This window comes from Rutidosis leptorrhynchoides, chromosome 10 (assembly GCF_046630445.1).
Source record: "Rutidosis leptorrhynchoides isolate AG116_Rl617_1_P2 chromosome 10, CSIRO_AGI_Rlap_v1, whole genome shotgun sequence".
NCBI classification, from domain to species: Eukaryota; Viridiplantae; Streptophyta; class Magnoliopsida; order Asterales; family Asteraceae; genus Rutidosis; species Rutidosis leptorrhynchoides.
The window spans coordinates 90548350-90561505 of NC_092342.1; the positions used below are offsets into that span (position 1 = coordinate 90548350).

The 13156-nt window shown below is 31.2% G+C and overlaps 1 protein-coding gene across 1 annotated transcript in view; it reads left to right on the forward strand.

Moving 5' to 3' along the window:
• The window catches only part of LOC139870444 (uncharacterized), a 76352-nt gene extending 71000 nt beyond the window's left edge, over window positions 1–5352 (forward strand). The window contains exon 4 of the mRNA XM_071858251.1: window positions 4855–5352. Coding sequence (XP_071714352.1) covers window positions 4855–5352 — 498 coding nt within the window. The remainder of the gene's footprint in view (window positions 1–4854) is intronic.
• Window positions 5353–13156: the final 7804 nt, after the last annotated feature.

The following is a 13156-nucleotide window of genomic DNA, read 5'->3' on the forward strand; positions in this document are numbered from 1 at the left end:
CTGTTTAGTTTCTATATTCTGTAAACCTCCGAGTTTAAAATATGAATGTTTTTGAAGTAGTGTTGGGAACTGAAGCATGAGTTAGTATAATATAATGACACTTGATCAACGTGATTATATCACGTTTCTAAATGGAACGTGATGATTCACAGATCATAACGTCATCATGTGTCATGTTACATGACTCTGGTATTCTATTTAACCTCTAAAAATATCGAGAAAAATATTTTTCTTGATGATTCGGTCTTTTCCGAGGTATTCTGGTAATTTGACAAATCAAGATTTTGCCATTACAATTCTCTTCTTAGAACATTAACTATGTTCATTTCAAAATCCATACCTACGAATTCTGGACCGTTATTCGCTTGACCTGAAGTCGGGAAGAGGAGACAAAAGTATGGAATTCTTGAATATAAAAGAAAATATAAAGCTTGACAACAACACATAAATTACAAACCGTGCATATCAATGCGTATTGCCACGTAAAGGCACGGAAGAATTAAAATTACTATAATCCCAAGGTAATAGTAAAAATAAATGAAATCCTCCGACGGTAGATGAAAAAGAAGAATGACAGATATGAAAGTCATGAGTATATTAAGGATCAGAATAGGATGGAGCATATTAACGAATGATTCAAAGTATGAATTAAAGGAGAAAGAATAGAAGGTGTGAATTGTAAGGAAACGAATGGGGAGGATTTATAGTAAAATATCCGACAAAGAAATCGAGACAGATTATCGCATTTAATCCAAGAAGATCCTAACTTTCTTCATTACTGATGAACCAAATCTTATTACTAAGATTTTCTCTAAATTCCTTGATTTCCGGAAATCAACTGTGACTATGTCACCGGTTAAAAAATTAACCTACATTTAATGGTTTCATTCTTTTGTGATAACTTCACTCATACTCTTCACATAAACGGATTGTTTAATCCATATTACTTAATGATGATAAAATCCTATTTATCAACTCATATATGTCATGAAAACATTCTTATTGTTAATCATGACGACCTCGATCAAATTTCGGGGACGAAATTTCTTTAACGGGTAGGTACTGTGACAACCCGGAAATTTCCGACCAAATTTAAACTTCAATCTTTATAATATCTCAACATGATAAGCAAAGTTTGTTAAGTTAAATCTCAAGAATTTTAAACTATATTCATGTAATCAATTACCCTTTGACCGTGCTCAACGATTCACGAACATTTATGTGTATATAGATATGTATATAAAAATATATAATTATATTAATTGAAAATGTTAATAAAGTGTTAGATGTATAATACTTTACATGAACGTAATTGTTTCAATATGTGTTTAATATATTTGTCGACGGAATTAAAAGATAATATCAAATGATTAAATTATCAGATATATTGTGATATGATTTTGAGTCTTTGTTTTCAGGTCCACGTTGATTTGAGAAATCTGTTCTTTTTAACAATATTCGGAATAAATGGTAAAGTAGTTTACAAGTGAGAACAAGGTATCAATTATTGAGAGTTAGTCAAAAATTAGAGGAGATTTCTGCTTAACTTTCAATGTGTGCTTTACAATAATTTCTCGTGTATGTTGATAAGTTAATCATTAGAATTGAATATGTAAAATAATATAATATAATAAGGTTGTTATTAATATATATATATATATATATATATATATATATATATATATATATATATATATATATATATATATATATATATATATATATATATATATATATATATATATATATATATAATTATTATGCATAATCAATGATATATGTATATTATAATATATAAAATTTATAAATAATAAGTATTCAATAAAAGTTATTACATATTATATGTAACTACAAGTTAAAGTATAAAGGTTATATTAATATTATGATTGTTACTTTCATAATAGCAGCCTTAATAATTGTATTATTAATAATATTATGTCTAACATAAAATAGATATCTACATATATGAAATTGGATATAAGTTTCTATATTATCAAAAATTATTAGTATTATTATTGTTATTAGTATTAATAAACATATTATTGTTATTGTTTTATTATGATTGTTATTAGTAAACTTATTAAAATTATCAATTTTATGATTTTAATATCACTACTATTTATTATTATTAATACAACTATTATTATTATTGATTTTATTAACATTATTATTATTATTATTTCTATTACTATTAGTATTAGTTACAATTTTTTTTTAAAATTAATATTGAATATTAATGATGTATAATTATTACTAAAAATTAATACAATCTATTATTTTTATGAGTAATAATATAATTATTATAATTATTAGTGTCATTATAATTTATTATTATTATAATATTTATTATTAATTATAGATTTATTAATTAATTATATTTATTATTAAAACTGTAAAAGAATCAAATAATTCGTACAATTTGTTAGATGTATCGATCAAACTGTTTTTGATTGCTAATCCTGTCTCTAAATTTGTACTGAACAAATATCTTTCCATAACACAAACAAAATCTGTTAGAGAGTCATTTTCACCTTTAAATTTTTTATTTTTTTATCGTATTTGATAGAATATTGACTGTCGACTTGATGGAGTACAAATCAATCTAATTGATCAGTAATACTAGTTAACTCGATTAGTTCTTTCATCACCATAATCAACTAACAATTATAACAACCTCCATTTTACGAATTAAACATGAATTTGTGAAGAAAACAGCTCGTCCCCTGTTCTTGTTTTTATTTTTCCAAAAGCTCGATTTCATAACAAAATTCAAAATGTAATAATGTAATTTTGTTAGAAATCCTGTATTGAAACTATCTGCAAAGTATTGACTCCCAATTCGTTTTATCGAGTATGAATTTCGAGGTCAAACTTTTAAATCAAAAAGTCAAATAATCTGTTGATCATAAAATTCTAGTTAACTGTGATGTTTTAAATTCAATTAAAGTTACAGAAAGTTTCTAGGCTTGATTTAGAACGTATTTCATTAAGGAATTAAGGTCTAAAACATCCTAAAATTTTGAGATTGATGTTGAGTTCATAAACGGGTGTTCATGTCTGTGTATCAATTTTTTTTTAAATTATGTTTAGTTAATTCAAACACCACTTCCTGGTTATTCTGTTTGTTCACAAATCCTAAACGAAACCACCAATTCGTTGTTATGGTTGCTATTGTCCTCTGATCGATTTTGAAATTAAGAAGAAGAAGAACACTAAACAGAAAAGGGGTTTAATTAAAGTTAAATAGGTTATAAATCAGGAAAATGGGTTAGCTCAGATGGTAAAGTGTGTTTCAGTTTAAGCTGGAGGTCGAGTGTTCGAGTCTCATATGGTGCAATTCTTTTTAGAAAAGGCTTTCAAAGGGGTATACCCTCTTAATTTCATTTCTATTATTATTATTATTATTATTAGTAATTATTATGATTATTATTAATGTTATTATTACTATAAATATAATTATTATTGTCATTATTATGGTTATTATTATTATTGTTATTACTACCATACCTATAATCATTATTATTATTACCATATTTATAAGTATTATAATCATTAGTATCATTAGTATTAGTATATGTATTATTTATATAATTATTATTAATTTTATCATATTAAGTATCGTTATTAATATTATGATTATTATTATTATGAAAATAATAAAATTTATTATTATTTTCATTAATATTAGTATTAGTATCATTTTATGATTATTAGCAGTATTATTAATATTATTAACATATGTATCATTATAAATATTATCATTATTATTATTAATATAATTACCACTATTAATATTGTTAATAATAAAAATTTTATCATTATTAAAAATCATCATTTTGTTATCACTAAAACTATCAGTATTATTATTATTATTAGTATTATCAATATTATTAACATTAAAATTATTATGAAAATAAAAATTTTAAGAATATTATTAAGGTTATAAGTATGTATTAATTATATTAAAACTTTTTATATAAATATTCATAAATAACAAATTGGGTAATTTAATATATCACAAATCAGATATATATATATTGAAATAGACACAAGTGATCGAAACTACATTCTATGGTTGGATTATCGAACCAAATATGCCCCTTTTTATCTTGGTAGCCTAAGAATTGGTGTTTATGATAATTGCCACCAATTGACGCGAATCCTAAAGATAGATCTATCGGGCCCAACGAGCCCCATCCGAGTTACGGATGCTTTAGTACTTCGAATTTATCATGTCCGATGTGAGTCCCAGAATGATGGGGATATTCTATATGCATCTTGTTAAGGTCGATTACCATGTGTTCAATCCATATGAATGAATTTTAATTCGCGAGTTACGCGTGTCAATATATGAAATCTTGTGGTCTTTTAAAATGATGGGAATGAATGATATGATAAACTAATGAACTCACCAACATTTTGGTTGACACTTTAAAGCATATTTATTCTCAGGTATGAAAGAAATCTTTCGCTGTGCATTTGCTCATTTTAGAGATATTACTTGGAATCATTCATGGCATATTTCAAAAGATGTTGCATTCGAGTCATAGAGTTCATCAAGATTATTATTAAGTCAATTATAGTTGGATATATTATGAAATGGTATGCATGCCGTCAACTTTTGATGTAAAGAAAGATTGTCTTTTAAAAACAAATGCAATGTTTGTAAAATGTATCATATAGAGGTGAAGTACCTCGCGATGTAACCAAATGTAATGTATTGGTCCAGATGGATTAGGACGGGTCATGAAAGGTGGGCATGCTCTTAAAGATTGTTACAGTCACTTGTTTATGTTGGAATCAAATAAAGATTGTGTTTTAGCGGATAGATTAGTTGATGGTTCCTGGTCCTAGTCGTGGAATCGTGAAGATATCGGTCCAAAAAACACAGATTTATTGCAGAATTTAATCGATCAACTTGGCTCCAGGGTGCTTTCTGATGTCTCGGATAATTGGACCTGGGAGTTTTCGGAGGATAGTGTGTATTCGATTAGTGGTACCATATTGCATATCGATGGCATTTATTTACCATCTTCGGATCCTAGTACGCTATGGATGAAAGTGCTTCCGCGTAAAATCAATATCTTCGTTTCGAGGTTGGCAAGGGATCGACTTCCTACTCGTCTCAATATCTCCCATAGAGGTATTGAGATCGAGCATTTAAATTACGATTCTTGTAGTGTGCATGTTGAGAGTTTGAAACATGTTTTGTTCGAGTGTCCTATTGCAACAGAGCTATGGAGGAGTATTTCAAGATGGATTGACAAAGATTTGCAACATATTTATGATTGGAGCAGTTTTATAGTATGGTTTGAAGCTTGGAATGAGTCAGTAGATATCAAGACAAAGTAGATATCAATACAAGGATGTACACCATTGCTGCATCTACAACATGAATTTTATGGAGATATAGGAACGGAGTCCTTTTTAACTCGGGTTCTCTGAAGAAGAATGTTTTATTTGATTGCGTTCGTATATATTCTTTTAGTTGGTTAAATGATAGAGGTAAGCGTCAATTAAATTGGAACTATTGGCTAATAAAGCCTTTGTAATATTTTGTATCGTTGGGCTATCCTAGTTGCTCGCTAGGTAGCCTTTTTGATTAATAAAATTGTGGCCGTTCAAAAAAAAAAAAATTCTATCAAAAAATTGTGTAAGACATAACTTAGGTATATTAGTAAATATAAGTGAATTTATCAAAAAGTAATGTTGAAAATATCAATTCTCGATTGACATAAAAGAAGTAATACTTTAATTCTATAATCTTAGAATTTTTGTCCTCTACCTCTCAAGACATAACTTGTTTACTATATAATCGTTTATAACTCCAAAAATCAAGGAGTATATGTTTAAATGATTAAACGGGTGAACGAAAAAAAATTTCATGTTCATTTACCTACAGAACAAGAGTATTTATATATGCTTAAGTGATTAATGTTTCTTAACTAGTTGTGGAACCCTCGCTTCGCGTCGGGGGTTTGGTTTTCAATGTATTTTATTGCGTTTAGTTTGTAAAATTATTTCGTAGCTAACGATGATGTCGTTGAAGCGCAACTCGAATCGAACTAAAAGCTATAATTCATCAATGATTTAAATGTTATTTTAAATTAATAATATACGTTGCATCTTCGCGTTTCGCTATGGAATTGTTGACTTTTAAAAATTTTAACGCAATTAAGTCGTTATTTTGTGAAGAAAAATATAAAGGAAACCAAAAAAGAAAAAAAAAATGTTATAACGGGTAGAGAAAAATATAAAGGAAAAAAAAGCTACAGTAAACGAACCGAAAAAAATGCTACAATACCATTACTACAGTGATTCCGTTGCTACAGTAATTCCACTGCTACAGTGCTAACGGGCTACAGTGCTAACGGGCTACAGTAAAATAGGTAGAAAGACGAAACTGCCCCTGATACTATTTATCATTTTTGTCTAATAGTTAATATGGTAATTAGAATTGCACGCTATGTAAACAAAGTCTATACGTTACAAGTTAGATTAGAGGACTCTCATCCATGACACTCCGGCATGGATAAAGTGACTGACACATCAACGCCACATCAGCACCTTCTCTCCTCCTTCATCTCATGACATACCAAAGACTAAACGCTAACATCCATGACGCAATGTCATGGAATTTTTTTTTTTATTAATTAAACATTACATTATTATAAAAACAAATACAAATAAAAATTCGAAATATAAAATTACAACAATTTAAAACAAATAAATACGTAAAAGAAAAACAACAATTTATTTTATTAAAAAACACACGAAGTACAATACACTGAAATTAAAACAATAAACACTAATCACGATGCAGGAACTTGCTCGAGTACTTTCTCGCTATGTCACTCCTAGCTCGCATCAACAACTCGTACTGCTCGGCTGGGATGTCGAAAGACACCGGTTGCGAAAGAAGCTTCAAACTTTCCAACATTACAGTAGTGTCGACTTGCTCTTCCAACTTTCTAGTCCTTTTCTCAGCCTCCTCTCTTATCGCCCTCATCGTCTCTTGCGTCGCGGTTGCCGATTCATAAACCGCATCCCTAGCATCATCCGTTGAACAACGAGATGCCGCATCCGACGAACAAGAACTCCTTTGACTCTTTGCTCGAGCTGGTGGACGGCGGATTGGTGGACCTCGAAATAAATTCTCCAAATTGACTGTCGGGGTATCAGTCGGAGGTTGATCGGCATCTCCCAAATTCACAGGCTCAGGGTCCGCTGCACGACGTTTGGCGGTCACCACAGTTTCTTAAGTCATGAATTGAGGTTGGTCTCTAACAACCTTCCACGCTTCTTCGTACGGGAAGGGTTTCTTTTGTTGTTCAAGAAATGCCTTCTTGCATGCCGTCATTATACTCATGTCGTTGTTACCACTAGGCCAATGCTTCGAGAGTTTGTCGTGAATACCGATAAAAAGCTTGATATCTTTGGCCATTTTGCTCCACTTGCCCGTAATTTGATCCATGCGTCTTTTTTCCGCCACTTGATGCGTTTGGGTGTTTCCGACCTCACTTTTGAGAGTAGCATGCACCCAACACTCGGCTAAGATCCTACATTCCTCGCCGGACCACAAAACCTTCGCCCTTTTTCCTGTTCTAGTCGCGGCCTCGCGGGCAAATCTTGTGTTTCTTCAACATGTTCAGAATCTTGTTGACTTTGTTGAACACGTTCGAGGTCTTCTAGTTCGGGTGAGTCAAACGTCGGTATGTAAAGGCTTTGAGATTGGTTAAACTGTGGCGTTTGAGGTGCGTTATATTGAGGTGTTTGAGGTGCGTTATATTGAGGCGTTTGGTAGTGGGGATTACTCATGTAATGTGGTATGGAATAAGGATTCACGGCCCAATTGTTGAGTTGATGATATTGATTCAGAAAATGCGGGGTCCGATTATTGGAGTATTTTGTTGATGTAAGTTTTGTTGAGTTTGATGAAGCGTGTTTTGAAGTACCGAATCCCATTCATTTTCCGTGTACTCTTGTTGTACCGGTTGTTTTTGTTTTTGTTGTTTTGGTTTTTGGTTTTCGGTTTTGAGTTTTTTTGGATGAATACCTATTTGATGAAATTGAGAGTGTGAAGTTTGAAGAAATTGAGAGTTGAAGTTTGATGAAATTGAGTGTATATAAATGAGGTGGGAGGTGAAAAAAAATACAAAAAGAAAAAGAAAAAGGCCAAACGGCTAGTTTGGCAAAAAAACAAAATCAAAAATTGTAGCCGTTACTTGCTTTTTTCCGTGCTTCTCCAAATCATCCCATGAAGAAAAAAAACGACGGTCGTTGAGTGGCGGTTCACCGACAGAACGCTAATATCCGCGCCGTTGAACGGCGACCTCCAACGGCGGGTGAAAGACGGCCCGATAATAATGCTCTTAAAGAGGGATAAAAATTGAATTTATGAATATAACTATTTTTACAGCCACTTCTAAAGATATCCCATTTAGTTAGCTTTACAATAGCAAAAATCATTAGCCTTAAATGCATGTGGTGTGCTATTTATGCACTCTCAACTTCTTTACGATCTAACTATCATTGTTGCCTCCCACGACCTGAACATGAAAATTGAGAATTGTCGTTTCAGATGTTAAAATTATTATAAATAAGAGAAGATTATTCATTGCGATGAATATTAATTTTATCAATGAAATTGTGTAAAAAAAAAAAAATGGAATTCAATAAAAATGAAACAAAATTGCTAAAATCATCCATGTGTTAAGTGTTTTTATCTCTTTTCATCCTTCCCAATTAAAAACTGCAAAAAAAAAGTCCTTAAAGTGGTTTTCTAATCTCAAAATCAACTCTATCACTTACGCTCTTTAAATAAGTCCATTAACTTTGTCAAATGGTAAACATTTGAGAGTAACTTCATCTTTTTACATGTCTTATTATCCAACTTATTCTATTTTCTTCTCCGCTTATTCTTTTCTTCATCTTCTCTAGAAAATCTTTAACTAAAATATAATATAAATATTACTCCGTAATTGATTAATAATTAATAACTAATTATTGATTAAACTACTAGTATATTACAATAATGATAAAATACATACACAAACATATCTCTAGAATACCATCTATCTTCTATACATTATATAAAGCGTGTGCCATAATGCTGACGTGCCGTCTCTTCATTGAAAGTGTCATGTGTCATTCTGTTAGTTCTTCTAATCTATTAATTTATTTTTTAAAATAAGGAAAGTATTCATATTCTAAATATAATAAATTAATCAAATATTATAAATTAAATAAATAAAATACTATAAATATAAAAGCTGAATTTTCTAAATAAGGAAAATATTCATATTCAAAATAGAGAAAATTAATTAAATATTAAATTAAATAAATAAAATAATACGAAGTATAAATATAAAAATTGTTGAAAGTAACAAGAGTAATAGAACGTCACTTTTAAGCGTTATAAGAGTATAAAAATAATAAGTTAATTTATATAAAAATAAATAAGTAAATAAAATGATATATATATATATATATATATATATATATATATATATATATATATATATATATATATATATATAAGTTATTATTGTTTAAATTATATTCTAAATACAATACAATGACTAAAATGTTAAATGTTACAATATTATTATCGGCTCTTAGGAGATATACACATAAAAAATAGTGAACAAGATTTGCATTCAAAAATAAAAGATTATATTTAAGCATAAATTATACTCTATAACACAAATGTGTGTAAAACTTACGAGAAATAAACGAATAAACTTTAAATAAAATTTAAGTATATAACTTAATTTAAATAAACAGTCAAATATCTATATCTATATTCATTACAGATTATGATATTTAAATAAACATAAAGTATTTAAAACTTTTGACATTTGCGGATACGTATTTTAGTGGACGAGCTCATAAATGTATATCACTATATGTTCAAGAAACTGTGCGAAATTGAATGAGAACAATTGATTGTTATATTGTAATAGTATTCAATACTAACGTTTACGATACTAATATTTTCGATCAATATTAATGCATTCATACTCATGTTATCAATAATAAAGGTTTTTTCATTGTAATTATATTATACATTTGATGAGTATAATAGTAACGTTATCGAAAACTAATTTATAAAATTGTCGTGTAACGCACGGGCTTAAAAACTAGTATAAGAACATAACGATTCAATACATCATTCTTTATTTTATCTTCATTCATATCGAAATCATATATGCCCTTTATAAATTAGATCCCATTGCATTTCACATTTACACCATTCTAGAGATAATCCAATGGAGTCAGAAGCTTATCTCCGGCTTCAAATAATTCAAAATCACGTTACCTTTGTCAGCGTCGGTTATCCGTCAGTCGTGCAACCGAACCAGACCGCCGACGAGTATTTTTCCGGTATAAAAACTCTATATATACATATATTATATTTATATATGTAGCATTAAATTAGGGGTTGTTATGAGCTTGAATATTTGTAAGTTAACAAATATTGAATTTAATTGAAAAGTGAGATATTAGAAAATGAATATTTATGTAATTTACTTTTTTAGTGGTATGTATAGGAAAATGTAATGATATATCCACTATCGAAATTACTTCATTCACCACAAATATGCATTATTAAGTTGTACAATACAATTAATAAGTACAATCTGTTAATGCACAGTTTATGGTGGATGAAGTAATTTGATGGTGGAAAAATCAACTCCCTGTAGAAAATGGAGATCCAGGTTCAAGTTCAATTATCATGGGTTTCATAAAGCGGGTATAGTGGTTGCACATAACCATATGATGATGAGTGGGTCTTTTTACGAGAATTGATTAACGTTTTGTCATCTTGATTTGATTTTATAGTTTAGTTAATAAAATTTTATTTAAAGATGGATATGGAAGAGAAGATGAAGAAGAGAATGAATAAGAAAAAAATGAAGACATAGTCGAGAATATGATATGTAAATGAAATCACCCTCACATGTTTACCATGTGACTAAGTTAACGAACATATTATACGAGCGTTAGTGACAGGGATGATTTTGGGATTAGAAAATCACTTGAATGACTTTTTTTGCAATTTTTAGTTGCGAGGTATGAAAAGAGATAAAACGATTTAACACAAGAATGATTTTAGCAATTTTGTCTAAAAAAATTAATTAAAAGTGATGTTTGAATGTTAATCTTCCTTTGATAATTCTTTTTGTAAATTATGACACTAAGAGATGAATATTCTATATAACCTCGGTAATATATTATTTTTTTTGGACATCAGTTTGGGATCATTCGGGAGGGACTTAACCACCCACGCGTTCATCTCCCGTAGTTGCATAACTCGCCTCCAACTACTGCCCTGAAGAAAACTCGGACCAATCCGAGTGCATGACCGGTAAAACCCCCTTCCCCGCTGTCCCCGCACTAAACGAAAGGCGGAAAGATAAGTATTTACAAAAATACAAGGTGTGATTTTTTTCTAAATTATTTACATTAGTATTTACATTAGTATTAGTATCACTATGATTAAATGGCTTAGATTTAGTCCCGCTTTCTTTGATGATTTGTGGGTTATAAAGATTTGGAAAAATGGTATTAAGAAGTATTCATAAACCTTCTTCCTTTAACTCATCTCCTTCTTTAATTCTTTGTTTTAGCTTCAAAATTCTTCTTACCAAAAAATTTAAGCCTACTTATAGCTAATTGCATTTAATTTTTTCAGATTCTATACGTTCATCTTCTCGTCTCGTTGCTCTAATTCTTTTGAGCCGCCACCTTAACTTCTTTTTGCTACACCCATCGACGATTTGTAAATCCCTTGTTGCTACCCTTTCCGACCGACGACATCTCGCTGGTGGTTCCGAGTTACTTGTTTTCCATAGTAATAAGGTTCAACTGCTCTGTCCCTTGTTTCTTCGGCGTCGATCGGCCCGATTTCTTCTCTAGAAAGCGTAGTGGCATAACTTCAATATTGCGGTTAGAGGGGCCCAATTTTGTCAGATGTGAGATATGTTTTTTAGCAAGAAAAAACGATAACTTTGGTGGATAGAATTTCATATTTTATACACATTTTATGTGACAATATCGATCCCAATTGTAAATCATCTAAGTTTACTTCTTAAACTATAGTTTTAAAATTGATTTCAAGGTAAAATGCCCAAGAGATATGAAAGAATTAGGTAGATTGTTGATGGAGAAAAAATCGGCACGTCTTCACCATTTTCGTCATATCTTCTTCATAAGGACTCCAATTCAATTAATTCAAAAGTCCAAACATCTGTAACTCAAAGGGCTATAAAATACCATTACTTACTGAAAATTTTGTAGGGGTGAGGGCCCCCTCGTGCCCTAATAAAGCTTTACCCATGCTCTAGCGGCTTCCAGGCTGTGGTTTCGTGCCCTAGTTGCTCGGGATCTGGGTTCTGTTTGAGTTATGAGGGTTGGTTTAGGGTTCGGTTTGTTAGGGTTGATGGGGTCTACTCCTGATCTCACTTGACGGTTTCATCGCAGCGCCTTTATTCTTCTTTGAAGTTGTAGGCGGCAAGTTCCATCAGAAATCTACATTTACTTTGGTCGGATTTGGGTTTTATGGTAGGGTTGGGTGGGTTTTGGCGGGTTGCACTTGCTCGTTTTTCTTGTTGATACCCGACAGATTCCAATGGCCGAACCGCTGCCTGCGGCTCTAAAGGACGTTTGGTGGCTGTTGGCGTCCTTTCTTAGGGGTTGCGGGTGGCGGCGAACGTAGGTTGGCTGCCACTACCTGTTGACATTGATTGTAGCCTGGTGGTTACAAGTGGGTGTCAATGGTTGAGGGAGATTTTAGTTGCTGATGACGTCGTTGACGGCCGTTGGTGGTCGCTGGTGGCCTAAGATGGCGCTGGTAGTGGTGTTTGTCACTGGCGGTCGCCGGTTGTTGCTGGTGATTGCTGGCAGCTGCTTGCGCTGATTGTTGACTGCTTGGGTCCGGGGGTTTGTAAATGTTCTTAGAAAACTTGACGGAGATGACTGGTTCCTATATGATTTGATTCTCTAATTAGTATTGTTCTGTTTAGGGCTTGTTTGGTTCATTCGTTCCAGTTCTCCCGTCGTCGGGTCATTAGTGGGCGTGGTGTTGTTTCCGACGTTGTTGACTTTGTTGACTTCGGCAAATAGGCCCCGGGTTAGGTGTTTTTGGGTTGCC